The sequence below is a fragment of the Aplidium turbinatum genome, chromosome 4 (assembly GCF_918807975.1).
Source record: "Aplidium turbinatum chromosome 4, kaAplTurb1.1, whole genome shotgun sequence".
NCBI lineage: Eukaryota > Metazoa > Chordata > Ascidiacea > Aplousobranchia > Polyclinidae > Aplidium > Aplidium turbinatum.
In genome coordinates, this window is record NC_137475.1 from 33155489 (window position 1) to 33173626 (window position 18138).

General features: G+C 38.8%; 2 protein-coding genes across 2 annotated transcripts in view; one reads left to right on the top strand and one right to left on the bottom strand.

Moving 5' to 3' along the window:
* The first annotated feature begins 1229 nt into the window (after positions 1-1229).
* LOC145768643 (protein CFAP276-like) lies at positions 1230-3550 on the top strand. The gene is made up of 4 exons (XM_082580194.1): positions 1230-1364; positions 2007-2239; positions 2444-2562; positions 3118-3550. Exons 1-4 carry the CDS (start codon positions 1287-1289, stop codon positions 3186-3188), a joined length of 501 nt encoding a protein of 166 aa, XP_082436320.1. The 5' UTR covers positions 1230-1286; the 3' UTR covers positions 3189-3550.
* Positions 3551-4424: 874 nt separating this feature from the next.
* LOC145769322 (uncharacterized) overlaps positions 4425-18138 on the bottom strand; it is a 38580-nt gene continuing 24866 nt past the window's right edge. The window contains exons 34-48 of the mRNA XM_082580917.1: positions 18047-18135; positions 17760-17905; positions 17255-17362; positions 16441-16600; positions 14701-14930; positions 12279-12380; positions 11795-11945; positions 11413-11544; positions 10737-10931; positions 10145-10290; positions 9747-9941; positions 8828-8971; positions 8092-8243; positions 7591-7754; positions 4425-5564 (exon numbers count right to left, since the gene is read on the bottom strand). Of these exons, the coding sequence (XP_082437043.1) occupies positions 5457-5564; positions 7591-7754; positions 8092-8243; positions 8828-8971; positions 9747-9941; positions 10145-10290; positions 10737-10931; positions 11413-11544; positions 11795-11945; positions 12279-12380; positions 14701-14930; positions 16441-16600; positions 17255-17362; positions 17760-17905; positions 18047-18135 (2222 nt within the window). The 3' untranslated portion in view covers positions 4425-5456. The remainder of the gene's footprint in view (positions 5565-7590; positions 7755-8091; positions 8244-8827; positions 8972-9746; positions 9942-10144; positions 10291-10736; positions 10932-11412; positions 11545-11794; positions 11946-12278; positions 12381-14700; positions 14931-16440; positions 16601-17254; positions 17363-17759; positions 17906-18046; positions 18136-18138) is intronic.

Sequence of the window (18138 nt, forward strand, 5' to 3'; positions counted from 1 at the left end):
AGTTGTATACTTCTTGAGATCTATTTTGATAATTTTTAAATACAAATCTGAGTGTTGTTGTGTTTTTAACTTTTCCAAAAGTGATTCTTAACTAGGAAAATTCTAGGCTGCTGTTTTATGAAAGATAAAAGTTATATTTACTGATTCATATACATACAACTTTTAGTCTGTACTGCCAAAGAAACAAAATTGCTGACACTAGTTTTCAGTTAGAAATAGTTTATGGATTCGAATAAGTTCTGTCAACTTTTCATATTTTTGTTATGCTACAGATTAATTTGAGTTTAATACATCTATTTACAATTCCATAGTTAACCCTGGGCATGATGATGTTACTCACTGTTCTTGAACGTTGCTTGCAAACTATTTCCTTCTGCTTTTTTTATGCTTTGTAATGATAAAAATTCCTTAAAACTTTGCAAAACTACTCTATGGATCAGCCATCGTATCAAATCCTTGTGGTTAGTAAATTGTGTTGGTCTCAATTGGCTTCAATGTTCGTATTTTGTCGCCTCCATCTTTTTCTAAACCCTGCCAATCTGCCATGCTATGGCAAGTAGGTTATAATATATTTTTTTGTTTCATGGCCAGAAAGAAAACATAAAACTGCGTCATCTGTGCCTTTGTGAATAATGACTTTGTAACATTTCAAGCTCTCATCCACAAGAGTTTGTTTCAGTTTGTAAAAAGTTGTTGCTTGTTTGCCAACCTGTTGATTAACCAACGAATGCAAATGGAGTTTTAATACCAAACTTTGTATCTACTGCTTTATAACATCTCTTTGTTTTTATTTCTTGTGTTTCTTTGACCATGATATGGTTGATTTTGAGCAATACACAAAATTTAAAAAAAAGTAACAACAATGTCAACAGCGAATGTAAAGGTTTTTGCTTTTTAGGACATCACACATAAAATTGATGCAAAGTAAAACTAACTAGTTTGTTAGATGCAAAGTAAAACTAACTATTACAATCATGAGTGTTTATAGGCTATTAAGAATATTTTAAAATTATGATATATGTAAGACTCTTTTACACAAATTCACCGCAGAGCATTACTTTTAATTCATGGGAAAAAAGGATGCAATTTTTTACAAAGACAAAATTGGATTAAACCAAAATTACAGAGAAGTGTCCCACAGCTGTAATGTATTTATTTAATGTTGAACAATTGGATAGTCATTAAAAACTTGTACTGGTTAAAACCTTAATTTTTTTTTTTACATTTGTAGACTACTTTAAATTAATGTATGCTTTAATTTAAACTACTGGTACTTTGTAATCAATATGCCTTCAGGACGGGACCCATTTCCTTTTCCAAAATTACAAAATGATGATAATTTTGTTGGAAACCGAAGCACACAGGTAACTGTGACTGACGACATTACTTACGACTTTGGTTTATTGACATTTGAAAATTTTTTGCCAATGACAATGTCAGGCTTGGGAAGCATGAGGCTTGTAAGTCGTGAGGGGTTCGGTTGAGCTGTTGATGCGGCATGTTCAGTAATTAGTGCAGTTCAATGTGATACTGTGACAAACTTGTGAAGAGCTTGATGTCTCTCACTGATGTCACTATTGTTCTGTGAAGCCATTCAATCATTCTTGAAGAAAAACAACTTCCAGCTAAGTAAATAAAGTGATTATGCGTTATGCCAGCATGGTGAGATCTTTCAGAGCAATCGTTTACTGAAAAATAATTGCTAAATAGATACAAATGATGCAGAAGTGATAAATGCAATTGAGAAAATGAGGCCAATCGGTTAGATGGCCAATACATAAGCCAACTGGAGGAGTGAAGGTGCGTCTACAAAAGCAGTTAGCCTATTTTAATTTTTGTTTATTACAACAACGGCTCCAATTACAAATGGCACAACTGTCAAAGCATAAATTCGGATCGGGACCACAACAAACACCATTAAATGAAATATCAGTGGAGGTGTTTTTAGAACGTATATTTGTAACAGCAGTTTTTGGGTTTAAAATTTATTGTTGGGCTTTGTTTAGAAAAGTCCTTTCAAACGCAACACGGGAGAAGCTCAAAATGAAGAGCCATGGAACAGACTGAATCGAAAAGCGACACTTGCGAGTCACAGACGAGAGATCTTCCACTTTGATCCAGAAGCTCCAAATGACAGTTTGGATTTCGTCATCAAGTCCCACTATGATCATCACCAGGAATTTCTTAGCGGGAACAATGAAACACTTTTTCAAAAGGAAACCGCCACTGAAGATCATGGGTAAAATATTCAGGATTGTTGTAGAGTTTTCAAAGGATAAATTTTAATGCGTCGCGGTAGCCCACAAACGATTTTAAATTTTAACTAGGACTTGAATGTGCTTTATATCATGTACATTTTCAGTGCACGGACAGGTGGCCTTACACGTTTGTGTTATTTTACATCCTTTCTTTTTATAAAAGCGGTTTTTGTTTTGCGTCGCAGCCGTCTGCTTAAGAACCGTAAAAAAGAAGTACCCCCACCTTTTGATCCGCTGTACCCCCCGTTGCTAACCGCCAAATCAATAAAGAAGGAAAACCCGAACAGTATCCAAGGAGCAATTAGTGAGTTGTGGCATTGAATTTGTAGAAGTGCTGCACAATTACCCTTGTTGTTACAAGTTATCCAGGCTAATGCTTGTTCAAATTGTGAATTCAGATTAAGTGGAAAGGAAGCCTATTTGCGTGTTCATCGTCAGACATATCATTAGGTGTCTTTCTCGAAAAAAATGCATGCTCTCGGTGACTGTCAAACCGACTTCCTCGGTTTGACAGTCGACCCAGTGTTCTCATCACTCAGCCACACAACCAACTGCAGAATATAATCCCCCGTCGGGCAAAAGTTTCCGTTTTTACATCGTTTTAACGTCGCTAGACGATGCAACAATGGATACTATTACTGGCTGAGATGTTTGTACACAAAGTCTGCGGGTAAACCGCCCTCTCCCCCGGAATGAAAGTCGGTGAAATACTGAAACAGTTTTGTTTTTTATCGTTTTTTGAAACCACCATCGTTAAATTAAAACTGCCGCAACTTTCCTACGTCATATTATTTATGCATGAAAGCAATTTTCCTTAAAGATTTTTTATCGGCTTCATAACACTACTTATGTTTTGCAGAAAGCCACCACAGTGCGGCGACGAACAGGGGCTACTCAAGACGCCACGACGGGGGGTTTTACTCTCTATAATTTAATGCTTTTCTTAGACAACAAAATTGTATCTTTATTTGTCATTTTCTGTAATCAAATGATTTATCAACGCAAAATGTCAGATTTTTAGCTGAGAATACAAGCATACTGTATTTTTTTAATGTGAACTTATAGGCCTACGTATAAAAATCTTTCGTGTTAATGTAATTTACTCCAATTATATTGTAGGCCTACTATGTTTATAAATGACGTAATTAAGCTAAATGATTATGAACGAAAACATTCCTTCGTGACGTGAAAGAGAATTTGCTTCATAATAATTGACTGATAAATCGCGTTTCTTTATTCATTGCTATTTTATTATGGCCTACGTAAAATTCATACACTTCTATTGCGAAAAAGATCTGATGTTTTCACATTTAGAGGTATTTGATGTCTGTAGATGTTTGCGCAGGGTTTACACAGGATTTTAGGTGAGAGCTAAGGCGAAATAGAAGTTTGTACTTCCTCTTCAGTTGGTCTCTCATGTAGCCTAGGCTACTTACTTTCTGATGCATACGATAGTATTGCTGTTGGACAAGATGACAAATCAGTTGGCTGCAATTCAAATCGAAAAACCGCAACGATGAAATGTTATTTCAGTTTAGCAGTTTCCAGTCATACATTGACTTGTTTTCTATTCCCGATTGTAACCATTGCAAGAAAGTTGTGTTACCTTAAAATTACACTGTAATTTGATCCTTGCAATAACTAAGCTATGTAATGATTACCTTGCTCTCGTTCATTTATTTGGTAGCACATGTTGCTAGCACTCTCAGTTTCCCCGGTCTGTAGGTCTATACTTAAATAGCCTAATACGTTCTTTCTGTGTGTGCACAAAGTTTCAAATAAATTTTTTCGCGCATCTTGATTCTGCTAAATAGGCTTACAAAAAGCCGTTCAAACGTCGAGTGCGAAGCGAGGCTCAGCTTTCAATCCTATTCGGAACTTGTGATCCTGATTGTGGGAATGCTTATCTTCGGTTTGAGAAAACTTCTTAATCTTATTCTTGGCGGTTCCACTTGTGGAGGCTTCCTTTGATACGCTTACTCCCAATGACTAAGTGTTTCGTTACCATCTGGTCCTTGTGGCAGATTGTGCGATTCCTTCAGAACTTTAAATTACTAAGTTAAATATTTTTGACTAAAAAATATTTTGAACCTGACAGATGTAATTTGAGTAAAATATGCAACATAGGAGACAGACCATAGCCACAATAAGTTATTCATTCCACTATGAGGGGTGATACGATGCTTTATTGAATATGAGGCGCCAAAGCGCGAGCAAAAATATTATAATTCTTGGCACAACTTTATGCAAAATTAGGTAAATACGCTTTTCAGACTAACACAGTTAGGGACTAAAAGTAGGTATACACTTTCGGAGGTAAAATTAAAGGAAAAAAATGTGAAGGTTTGCTCAAAAAAAACATTTGAAATAATTTACTTGTGACATAGTAAAAATTATAACTTACTTGGCAACATAGCAACAAAAATTAAGTAGCACTTTAAAATTATTAATATAATCTACATTCTATCTATTCTAGACTAAATGTGCAGCCCAGTTTCTGCGCTTTGGAATCCAAATCAATTTTCGTCAAACAAATAAAGTTTTATGGCCTAAACAGTAAACAGCCTATTATCACAACAGGTAAAAATGAAACCTTGCTGTTCGCAACCACAGTGATAAACATATTCCAGCGGTTCCTACAAAATAGGACATACAGCAGTTGAAAAATAGCTCTGTGTAAATGCACCGTTTTTTGGTAATAAACTCGACTTGAACCATACAGCATATAGCCTAAGTTTGTAATCCGGTCAGAAGGCATTTGATGAAGCAAAAATAGGTAAAGTTAATGAACATGTTAAAGCACAAAAAAGAAATATCTAAATAAATCTATATGGTAATGTTGAACAAGTAAGATGCGATAATTATTATGAATAAATGCGTTGTGCTAACAAATTAAAAATAAAGGCTTAACATTGAGTAATGAGTATTGTAGGCCTACACCTAAAATAAAGTGTGCAATATATTTGATCGAAGTTGTGGATTGACTACAAAGAAAGGCAGCCTTAAATATAATGCTTGACTTGCAGGAGAGGTAAGTAGCCAACATCAGTTATAAAAAGGTGAAAGTATTTAAGATTAGGCTAACTATCTATGAATGATGATGCATTCAGTTTTATGTGAAGGTTCGTAAAAACTCCTCTTTAAAATGGAAAGTTGCTGTTAAAGTTTCAGCTCACACACAGCTTGGTAGATTCCAGGTTATTCTGCGAGCCTGTCAAGATGTATTATTGTCTCGTGTTCATCCGTGGGGGGATATATCTCAGTGAGAATGGCCGCAGCTATTTTGTTCTTTAATCTTCCAACAGCCTGTTGAAAGTAAGGATATAAATTAATTTTTAAGTGACTTTGCTTGGAGATATCTAATTTAACAGGCAAGTTAGAGTATTAAGATGTTTAGCAATTAAAGATTAAACTATCGGCCATGCTTACTCAGCGAAAGAGAAGACAAGAATAGACGGCAAACAAACTGTAAGTACTTCACAATGTAAATTTTAACGACCTGTTTTAGCCCGATGCTGCGAGTTCGCTGTGGTAATAGCGGTTTGCACTAGCTTTTGGAACACAGTTCCCTAGTTATGTGCTATGACGAATGTTGGTATGCAACGATCATGCTGCTAAAAGCAAAACTCAATCTATGGCATACTGTTAGTAACCCGTAAGATCAAACTCCTGATATCATATAGGCTAGTAACTTTTCTCAAAAGTATCTAAGGCTCCAATGCAGACTAGTAGTTCCTCCAATCATAGTAAAAGACACGTTCTGACAAATAAAGCAGCCGTGATGAGAAGGGTAAGATTGGGTTAAGCAATGTTCAGGTAATGTGGAAAAATGTATGGCAGTAAATTTTATTAAAAATGATGGAAGCTAAAGGGACAAATTTGCAAGGGCAAGATTGTATTTAAAGGAGGGTAGTAAGAAAAAACGGCGACTTCCAAAAAGAACCCGAAGAAATAGGTGAAGAATAAGGCAGACGAGGTCGGACTGAAGGAAAAAAATGCGAAGGACATAATGAGACGAAGAAAAAAAAGTGAAAACAATCACTGCGAGGAAAGAATTAGCTAACGCCAATAGCGGGGACAAACCCGAATTCGGATGATGATGATGACAGCACATACAGGACGACCCAGTGGACAAATAAAAGTGTTTTTTTCAGTTATATAAAGGCCAATGAAAACAACTCATAATCAAATTAAAGAGAAATGTAGGAATTACATCCAAGAATTATTCAATATATCTACCTATCTCCTTAATAACTTGGCAGAGACGAAGGATCACACGTGGCACGCACAGTTTCAGCGTCAATTTCTGCCCATGATTTGGTCAGTTTTTGCTTCAAAACCTCAACACGAGTGGGATACAGCGCAGGACGTCTGCTCCAAGATAGACCATAATCCAAACTCAATTAGATTCAAATCAGGTGAAGATGGATGCCATAATTCCTTGGACCAAAATAACTGTAAATTGTCTTTGCACCAGTCCTGGACCAATCTGGCTGTGTGAGAGATTGCTCCATCCTGCTGAAGTGTAACTTCTTCGTTTCCTTTAACTTTCCTCACTCAAGGAACAACTTCATCCTTTAACATCTTCAGATAAACATGTTGGTTGATTTTGACACCAACCTCGATAAAAATCAAAGGAGTTTTGAAACCTGTGGCCGTAACCCCTGTCCACACCATTACCGAAGCTGGTTTTGCCTCCTGAATGAAGTTCGTCGTTCAACAGGCACTGAATCTTTTGATTTAATTCAAATCCGATTATTTCGGCTGTTGTGTATGGCTTGAACGGTGAATAATTTCTCATCAGTCTAGAGAACGTGGCTGCGTGCCATCAAGGAGCTTATTCAGAAGAATCTTTAATCTTTTGAACCTCTTCTTCTTTGTGGCATCAAAAAGAAGTTGTGGTTTGGTAATTTTGTTGAACTTGACCTAAAGATTCCTTACCCTTACCAGCACCCTCTGGCCGGTTGAACGGCTAACATGTGTCTCTTTAGCAAGTTTTCTGGTGCTCCTTCCAGGATTCCGTTGCAACTTTTCTCTAATGTTCTTAATGAGTTTTTTGGTTCTTGCGGACCTCTCTGAAGATTTCCTGACCTTTGATAAGCAGCTACCAGTCTCTCTGAACCTTATTACTGCTTTGTATACACCAAAATGACTCACAAACCCTTTCAAAACATTGAAAATCTTAGCAGGTGACAGCCCTTTATGACTGTGCGTTTCAATGATCTCATTTTAAAGTCTTCGCCATTATAACTTTAATTATCCAGAACATTTATAGAATATTAGCAATCTAGATTAAATTACATATATACAATACACGACCACATGCACTTACAGTCTGAGGCCTTTTCTTCGGCAGCAGCACATCACTTGCTCTACTGTGGGTCGCTGGAACACAACTCATCGGCCTGACCCTGATCTTCGGCGTGGAAGGAGTCGGTGAGGTGATGAAGGTTGATCTGGTTCTGCTTCGTTGGGTGACACCAGACTTTGCAATGCCTGAGATGAATTACATTTTCACCGAACTTGAACATGATAAAGAGTATATTTTGTAGAAGCTAAATTCGCTGTTTATCAAACTTTAAAAAAAACTTAAAAGTTTTTTGCTTTGTTGTTGAAGTGCATTTGGCTTTTTTAGTATAGTAGGCAGAACGTTTCAGAATGTTTGTTAAGTTTAGTTGATGCATTGCAAGCTCTGCTCTGCACATTTTCTAGACTTGTCACACATTCTGGCCATTATGTTTAAAGACATTCAGAACATTTTTAAATTTTTGTTAACTCTGGTTTCAACCAGATTACTCCAGTTTAATCTAGAATAAAGCAGATGGTAACTCACTGAGTGAAGCACTCGTTGGCCTGCTGAGGACCATGGCGCCGACACTTCTGTCGTTTTCCATAACCTGCGCTTGTAAGTTATCGACCCGGTCAAAGGCGTCAAGCTTCAACGTTCTCTCAATCGACAACTGAGTGGTCATATGCTTTAGGTCTCTAGAATAAAATATATAAAAGTTAATTATCATCGCTGTGCAGGCTGATAGCCATTGATAATGTTGAATCACACAAAGAAAAATCTTTGTGTCCACCTTCAAGCATGCCATGACGTAATTGGATTGTCAAGACACAGACGTGTGCTCTTGATGAGCGTGGAACCTGCGATCTTTCGAGAGTCAGTCAGACGCTCTTAACACTCGACCTGTCAGTCACAACTGACAGGTTGTGTGAGTTTTAAATCGACCTCCAGAGAGCTTTATACCAATCACCCCAGACGATTGTCTCCATATAAACAAAAGAATGCTTTTACAACAATAGATTTTTGCAGACTTTTGCTTAGTTATTTTTTTCAGTTGCTTCCTACTAATGTTCTTCCACTTTCAAAACAATAACAAGTGCCAAAGGAAACTAAAATTACTTGAACTACTCTGAATACTGAAAAGTTTGGGTGTTCATCAGATCAACTACTCTCATGGTAAAGACAATTCAAATAAATGCCAGGTCCGCCAACTGTGTAAAAAAATGATTAAATCTGAAAAACATAAACCATATAATTTCTACAACAAAGAAAACGGCCCAACCTTTGTGTCTTGCTGTGGTTGCTCTGTTCGATGCGGCTGTGGCGGTCCACATCAGCAGTGACGTTGCGAAGACGTTTATCTTTCTCTTCCAGCTCCACCATCAGCCTCTCCATGTCGCGCTGCTTCGCTTTGGCGAGCTGTTGTCTGCGATCAAATAGTTTTTCTCTCAGTTTGCCATCTGGCAACGTTGTATGGATGTGAAATATGTTTGCCACAAAACGATTTAGTGAAAGGAATTTGTAAGTATTTTTTTATTCTCGGATATCAGAGCATCACAATGCATGGTGGTAAAATGTGAAGATAGGAAATGTATTCAATCATTTGGTCAAGGCTTTCACTCTCAGCGCACAACCTACTAACTTGACCGACTGATTCAATGAATAGCTCCATAGCAACGGGATCACAATTATGGATGCTTAATGCTGCTGTGTTGATTTTAGATTATTAAATAGTATTTCTTTGGAGGACGACGATTGAGGTTCGCTAGAGGTTCGATTGAGGTCACGATATCACTGGACGAAGGCAACAATCAATCAATCAATGGAGAATTCATATTGTGAAAAGTCTTACTAGGGGAGAGAGGAATCATGCTTAAGTTTGTGGGAAAAGTAGATTTGTATCTTTCACATTCTGGCGCCTTGCTCCGTCACAAAGGAAACAGAAAAAAATGCAAAAAAAACTTCTGCCGTCAAGATGATGTATCGCTACCAACATTAACATTCGCAGTTGTTTATCTTTTTGCAACAGACCGAATGTCATTGCTTTCGTGTGCTTATGATTCAACAAAGTAACATCTCTACCATTGTTGTATTCTGGTACAGTACCGTAGTTATTTTCAATGGGAACTGCAGAATTTTACTATTATTTGTATTTTGCAATACTTGGTGATTAGCAGGCCAGTTAAGCTTGTGGCTCTCACCTGTTCCTCTTCTCTTGGAGATCCCTGTGCTCCTTTTCCTTCTGCAGCTTTCTGTCTCTTTCAATCTGCTCGTAGGTATTCTTTAACTTTGCATCCGATCCTTCAAGAGACCTCCTCGCCGACTTGAGCTCCTCCAGGCGAAGCTCTGCCTCTTCCTTAGCAACCAGAGTCTTGCTCAAGCAATCTCGTCTTGTCCTTTGAAGATGATTTTTGAAAATGGTTAAGAAACTTTATAAACGCTCAAAATTGGAGGAATAGATTCCACGACGCGAACGTCTGCGCATCACAAACCGCTCGTTGTGTTGCCATTTCATGTCATCAATGTTGCAAAATAGTAAGTCTTGTTACTCAAAAAATACATAACCAGAAAAACGAAAAAAATTAGGAGCAACGCTAACTTGTTGAGTTCCTGATTCAACTTCTGCACTGTGACTTTGTATCTTCCTCCAGTCGTTGATCTCTTCCAATGATGAAGAGCATGCAGTTTAGTGAGAAGCTTGTTCAAATCACATTGTTCTTCTTGGAGCTGTTTCACTTGCTCCTCCTAAAGCATCATTGCAGTTTAAAATGCTGTTTTCATCATTTACCCACTTTCCATTGTCTCAAGAGGAAAATGTAATAATAAAACGGACACATTTTTAGGAGGACAATTCTGATCTTTTCCAGATGAAAACTGTCATTTTCAAATGCGTACGCACTGTATGCAAAGAGAGGGTTTCGGTATATGTATTTTTTAAAAATAGCAAGAAGGTATGAATGACTCATTTGTTGATGGGCCGACGCTCAAGTCGTCTCTTGTATAGAAAAGCGATTACAAAATGGTGAACTTGCATTTTGAAGGTTGAGTACTCTGCCATGTCAAGATAATATTCTAATTAAAATGAAAGAAGAATTTTTATTTCAAAGCAACTCAAACATCCCGTTTATATTGGCATCAATGACTCTTTTTTTTCTATGAAGTGGGTCAAACAATGCCACCAGCGTTCAGACCTTGGCATGGATTGTTCTCAGGCGTTCTTCCGCAGTTGAGGTCGGTGTGTTGTTCTTTAACTTGCCGAGAGATTTCATCGCTTCGACCCGCGTTTCCGATATCAAGTTCCGAACGTCTTCGTGAATGTTAAGATGGCAGAGCGAGAGACGAGATTTCATTTGGAAGCAAACCTCAAACAGGTTTTGCACTAGTTCCTGAGAAAAAAAAAACGCTGTTAAGAATTTCATACAACATTGGTAACTGTTTTATGATAATTTTGTTATTGTGAATCAACGTCGGTTAGATGTAATAACGAAGCAGTACAAAAAAAGAATGAAAATTTAGCTCTGGTTTGAAAACAATGCAATTGCCATTCAAGGTGGTAAGATAACGTATTGCAAGTAAGCGTGCATGATTCCTTGCACTCGATCTAATTCGACCGTTTCTTGAGACAACAAACTTCAGTCAGAACGGGTTTGATATTTACTTTCAGTGAATATCCGTATGGGAAACTGTTTCAAATAAATCGGCAGAAACGCAAAAAAAAAAAGAAAATCAACTTTATAACTTTGCAGAGGTTTTGAAAAAAGGCTCGTTCCAAACCAGCAAATCAATTTTCAAAATTGATTGAACGTAAAAAAGAGTGATTTTCTGATTGATTTGTTGTCGTGATAGCAAGGGCAATTGAACTGATACCTGGTAATCCCTGCGGACGTCATCCCTGATGTCTTGGTCCATTGTCATACTCTGTTCTCGCATCTCGGTCACTTTGGCTCGCAGTGCAGTGATTTCTAGAATCAACTCATGACTCCTGTCTGCAAGCTGAAACTGAAATTCAAGCCAGCTAACAACATTTATTGCATTGCTTACGTTTTTGCATTGATTCAACGTCTGCAGATGTTAGGGTTAAATAAATATTTATCGATTGAGAGTATGAAGTCAAAAGCATTGTAGCAAAGAGTGGAGAGTCAGAATACCACAGAAGTTACCAATGCACAAGGGATATTTGTTGAGCATTTTTGCACGCTTTAACAAGCTCTACGTTAAAGCGACGAATCAAACTGCACCAAAAAAGTACCTGAGCTTCAACAGCGCTATCTCCGTCCTGCGCCGGACTTTTCTGTGACGTCAACGCTTGCAGCTCAAGTTCTTTGACGTAGAGCAAGTGGTGATGATGACGAAGCAGATTCTCGTAGTACGTGGTGTAGCTCTCGTAATTTTCCCTCTCCCTATCATGAGTGCAAACGTTTATAAATGTTTAAAAGATGTTTTGGTGTTTTTCAATGGAAAACAGTGGACTGTGTGCGTCCCAGCTAACAACAGTTGCCGTTTTTGCGTTGTATCAACGTCTTCCGTCGTTGAAACGTTGTAGAAATGACCCTTTTTGCAAGCTTTCTTTTTCATTTCATTAAAGTTCTTGCAAATGTAGCAGCATCTTCAATTTGTGTTGAGTTGTACTTCTTTTCCCATTTATTGCTAATCATGTCAATCACCGAGTGGGATCATTAACAGAAGACGACGTTAAAGTTGATGAAATTTAACGTTAAAACCACGTCTCTCACCGTTGCATCACGTCTGTGGCCAATCTCGATAAGCAATTGTTTAAATGTTCCTTCTTGAACGTTATCTCGCCGTCCTTAGCATCGCTGCCATCTGACATCAACCTGTGGATGTGGTACATACAGCAAGCGTCAAAGAGGTTTTTATTGTGTCCATACCTGTAGTGTAACATTACAAGCCTTGTTTTGTTATATTCTGCAAACTTTTCCAGATTTTGCCAACTTTTGGCAACTGCCTGAATAAAATTTTCTAAAAATAATGTTTTGACATCTTTTTTACTGTGTTATCCATGTAACAAATTGAGTTTTTCTTCACCTGGCTTTGCGAAACAAATACAATTTGAATCAGAAAATTTTAGTCACACTGTGAGCCGCTTGCCAATAGTCTGATTGAGCGCTTTTTAACTTACTTATTCTGAAATTTTACTAGTTCTTTAAGGCAACAAAAAGCTTTTTTACCATTGCGAGTAAGCAAAAACTAAAACAATCGCAAAAAATTTCAATCAAACAGTAGCAGAAGTCAAAATCTGCAAATGTGACAAATCAGGCTGCAATTCCAGGTAGCCATGGTTAAACATCTCATGGACATCTCAGTCTAAACAAGAAATTGAAATAAGGAAATTCTTTCAGTGAACGAAAATAACACGTAGAACACCCAGATGCAGTTTTAAAGTTTGACAAAACGTGAAGTCAACGATTGATATTTCTCATATGAGATCACTTAACAGAACCAACACCGCATTGGGTTCATTTAAGAGCAATTGAATACGTGGATTCAAGAAGAGCCCAATTTACACAAAGGTGTTTTTGAGATTAATGCGTTTTATTAATTTTAGTCATTTACTTTTGTGGTGGAATTTCGATAATGATTGTATGCTTAGATATACCGGTAAGAAGTATTGTGCCTGAAAATGTCAATCCGTAAAAATTCTATGGAGAAACTATGGTAAAGTTGAGGATCAATTGCTGGAGATGGGCCTTTTTTAAAATCAATAGAAATATTTAGAGGAAGGGGGTATTTGAGCTATCATTTAGAAGACACTGATAAGAATCAGAAAAACAAAAAAAAATGAAATTTGAAAAAAAAAAATGACCTCTTTTTTATTTCACGTATTCAAGTATAACCGACAGAGTACCAAGGAAAGTGATGGAGTGGGCAATGAGGAAAAGAGGTATACCGGAGGTATTAGTGAGAGCTGTGATGTCTATGTATGAGGATGCAAGAACAAAAGTGAGAGTTGGATCAAATTATTCAAACGAGTTTTTTGTGAAGGTTGGTGTACACCAAGGATCAGTTTTGTCACCTCTGATATTTGCTATTGTGGTTGACGTTGTAACTGAAGGAGTGAGGGAGCGCTTATTGAGTGAAATTTTGTATGCAGACGACCTGGTCTTGACAAGCAATAGTATGGAGGGACTGGAGAGAAAGTTTGAGAAATGGAAAGAAGCATTTGAAACCAAGGGTATGAAGGTGAATCTTGAAAAAACAAAAGTGATGGTGAGTGGAGCAGAAGGAACAGTTGTTGAGAACAAAGTAGATCCCTGTGGAATATGTGGCAAGAGAGTGATGAGAAATTCAATGCAATGCAAGGAATGCGGAAAGTGGGTACATGCAAGATGTGCTAATGTCAAGAGAGCCGCAACAAGATTGGCGAAGTGTTTTGTTTGTGGGAAATGCAGTAAAGGAAGGAATGAAGTGGAAGGCCATGATGATGAGTTCTGCCATGGCATCGAAACAGTGACAGACTTCTGTTATCTGGGTGATCAGATAAATGGAAGTGGTGGATGTGAAGCAGCGGTGACAACAAGGGCAAGATTGGGCTGGGCAAAGTTCAGGGAATGTGGGGAAATGTTGCATGGCAGAAAATTTTCACTAAGGATGAAAGGAAAAGTATATCGGAGCTGTGTGCGGCCTGCAATGCTATATGGTAGCGAGACATGGGTATTGAGAGAGAGTGAACTGGCAATCCTGAGAAGAATGGAAAGGTCAATGGTGAGAGCAATGTGTGGGGTGAAAACGAGAAGGGAAAAAAGGACTGAAGAATTGTTGGATATGCTAGAGATGAGAGAGACCATAGACCAACTGGCAAGGGCAAATGGAGTAAGATGGTATGGACATGTGATAAGGAGGGAGGAAGGAAGTTTTCTTAGAAAGGCACTAGATCTAAAGGTGGATGGGAAGAGGAAACGCGGTCGTCCAAGAAGAACGTGGAAACAACAAGTGAAGGATGAATTTAAAAAAGTCGGACTGAAGGAGGAAGATGCAAGGGACAGGGTGAAATGGAGAAAAGGGATTAAAACAATTGCTGCGCGGAAACAATCGGCCACCCCCACTAGTGGGGAACAAACCGACGATGGATTATGATGATGAACCGAACATAAAGTTAGTGTCATTTTATCACTAATACAACTAAACCACAATCACCTTCGCGTAAAGTCTTCAACAAAATGGGGTCGGCTGACTGTGAAGTTTTCCCTCATTGCACCGCTGGAGGATGTGCTGTTGCTGGTGAGTTGGTGCTGACTCCAAAGATCGGCAGGAAGAGCTGTTTCCTCTCGGGAGCGTTCGGCGAGAACCATGGTATATTCTTTGCTGATTCGTTGTCTAGTTTCAGTTACCATTTTGACTTCGTAAACTTCCAGTAACTTGATGAGCTGTTAGAAGAGATAATGGTATCAAAAATGCAAAAAACGAGGATAGAGAAGTAAGTACAGTGGTATACGCTGTTACAATACCAATGTAACTCGGAGTACATCAATAAGTGAGACGAAAGCACATTATTTTATTCGAAAATTAGTTTAAATTACGATCAGGAATACATCCGGAGTACTGGACTGTCATCAACCAGGGGTTAATAATTACTAGGTCTAACAACGGGAGTTCCGGTTGCAAAACGATACATTTGCCCCGATGGCTCATTCGGTTAAGCGACGGATTGAAAACAAAGAAACAATAAGATCTCGAAACGACGGTTCAACTTTCGGGGTGAGAGCATGAGTACCACACTTCAAGGCAGCTTCCCATTCTTCTTGCTTATGAGGCAGCAATTCAGGTAACATCTCCCAATTGTTGCAACCAGAGCAGTGTCTTCATATCAGGGTCTATGAGATTCACATGTTCTTCAGGTTGAAACACTGGACAGTGATTTATGATGTGCTGTGCTGTTTGACAGTCACCACAAATACAGGCTGGTAAGTCACACAATCCCCAGGTAAACATATTGTGCTTGAAGCGACCAACACCAGTACGGAGGCGATTCAGAGTTACCAATTCTTTTCTTGGCAGGTCTAAGCTATGTGGTACCGTAGTGTCTGGTGTGACTTGGAACTGGTTGGGCCGTGAGATGGTTTCCCAGCGGTCTCTCCATGACTTCATCAGATCGAAGTGACCTTCATGAAGCGCCACAATGTGTCGAGAAAAAAGGGCGCCAGGAAGGCAGGCGTTGACGTGTGAGCTGTTGTGCGTCAAGGACTACATTGTGGAGGAGATGGCGATCATTGACCTCTGCCTTTAATGCGAGCCGTATGGTAGAATTCTCTCTGCGTAGTTTTGGTGGGGCGATGCCTGAAAGCACTGGTAGTAAGTCTGTAGGAGTTGGACGCAGGCATCCAGTGATTATGCGCATGGTGTCGTTAAGGGCGATATCTGCTTCCCATTGAGCGGCACTTACAGTAATTCGCAGGCAACAGGATACTAACAAAAAGAAAGTTCACTTTGTCAATGTTGGCGACCGGGCCTGTGCCAGTAGTTCAAAGTCTCTACAAACATGCGAAACTTCCGGGATTAACCTTCCGAAGAGGATTTCTCAGTCTAAAAATGAAGATTCCCACAATGCATTAACCAAGTTTCAAAGAGCTTAAGCTTGGTTCAGTAAAAATAAAGGATAAAAGGAAACGTAAAAATTAGTCTAACAACCACTACACAACTTCAACTCTACTACGCTCTACTTTATTTAAATCGTTTGGTTTCCGTAGCTTTAACGGATTTGAAGCTATAGTTACATATCCGCAATTGCTTGTAGGTAGGCCTATGTCGATAAATTTTGTGAGCGTGCATACATTTTTCTACGTTTAAAAGATGTGCCACACCGACGTCAAGTGTTGTTACGACCCATATTTGAGCAACCTGCATGCGAAAGAATTCATATCAATTAGTTCTACCCACCAATCTGGCTCGGACAGAGAGTTCCGGAGCATCTGGAGGAGGAGGAAGAGGCAGATCATCAGTTGCAATTTCTCCATAAGCATCCCCGTTTCCCATCTGTCTCGCCATGGTGGAGTAGACTGACACCATGATCTCAGCACGGAATGCGTGGTTCCCTTCCCTGGAAAATAGAAACGATTTGACAAACAAAACTTCATGAATCATTTTTTTAAAGAACAGTATCATCGGTGAAATGGCGCAACGGATAAGATGTTGGCTTTCCAATTATGCAAACCTGGTTCGACTCCCGGCTTCAGCTAGTTGTTGAAAAACACCGCTCACCTCTACCCAGGGTGGTAATAAATTGGGTGGGCGTTGTTGCTGAAGTAAAGGCGGCCGAGAGAAAGGAACTGGCCACCCTACTCTCCTTAGTGCCGAAGGCTTAGTACAATGAGAACCTTGTCTTCTCATACCTGACACTTCAATCAAGTATGGGACCACGCGATTTGGCCAAAAAGCGAGCCGTGACAAATAAAGGACAGCGCAGCTAGCCCAATTTTCAAAAGACATAGTCTATATGCAACCTAGCTTCATGTGGAAGGTTGCAGAGCAACGAGAGCGCTGGCGAAAGCTGCCATCTCGGCATTTAGTTGTCAAACACCTCATCGAATATGAAGGCTATGAGGACAACAAGCGTGTATTTAAAACTGAAGTAAATGAGCAATTGGCCGTTAGCAAAAGCTTGTTCGTAAAGAAAAGTGCTTCTTCACAAAGATAATAATTTAATCGATTAAAAAAGGTTAACCTCGCCACCGGTTCGTTTATTTTCACCAACCTGACAAGCTTTGGAGTGTCGATGTTTTTCACGTGCAATCTTTCCTTTACCCAGTTTGACTTGAAGCGCTCAAGCTGCTTCCATAGTCTTAAGAAGGTTCGCATTAATCTGAAAGTAAAACACAGTCGCATGAAAGATGTTCATCGATGTTAAGAAACTTTTTCTCTTATTTTACCAGCTTTTGACGTTTGCTACTGAAGTCACGAATATCAAATCAACGTAGCTATACATTGTGTCAATGCAAAAATTAAATATAAACAACTATGTTGGCTCATTTCAAAGGCTTTCGTCTGACTGTGAGAGTTGACAAAAGAACTCGATTCGGGCGAGTTTTAAACCCTCACCCATCAAATCTCACGTTCAAAGTCGATGCCCAGCAACCGTCAATCGAGCTAAAAACTTTGACCAAATTGTATTTTAGAGAGAACAAGAGAAAAAGAGCAGAAGAAAAAAGGGAATAGAAAAAATAAATAAACGAAAATAGAGAAAAAAGCAAGCAAGCCACCTGTGGGCATCTATCGGGTATGCACATCTGTCTAAGGGCAGTTTGGGATCCACTTTCGGCTCCTTTCTTCTTTTCAGTTCTTTTCTTGCTGCATTTGGAAGCCCATCAAAGTCCGATTTCCTTTTGATGTTTATCAAGCGATGTTCCTGAGCACATATTTGTTTACATTTTTTTACTCTGCAAACGTTGAATCAATGTAAAAAAGACGAATTTTGCTGTCTGGATTAGACTAGTAGCAACAGATTCATGCACAACTTTAAACAGTTTTCGTTGCGTATCCCACTAACGTCGTTGGGAGTTTCTTGGACGGTTTGGGGAGCATTCTTTCCAACTTGGTGAAGATTCAAAAACCCGCTCGGCAGTTCCTCAGAATTTCCTG

Bases quoted from the DNA above. Each gene is read 5' to 3' on its own strand.
- LOC145768643 (XM_082580194.1), top strand. From the start codon at position 1,287: ATGCCTTCAGGACGGGACCCATTTCCTTTTCCAAAATTACAAAATGAT. The intron at 2,240-2,443 runs GTAAAATATTCA...TTTGCGTCGCAG, and splicing joins ACCGCCACTGAAGATCATGG to CCGTCTGCTTAAGAACCGTA. The intron at 2,563-3,117 runs GTGAGTTGTGGC...TATGTTTTGCAG, and splicing joins CAGTATCCAAGGAGCAATTA to AAAGCCACCACAGTGCGGCG.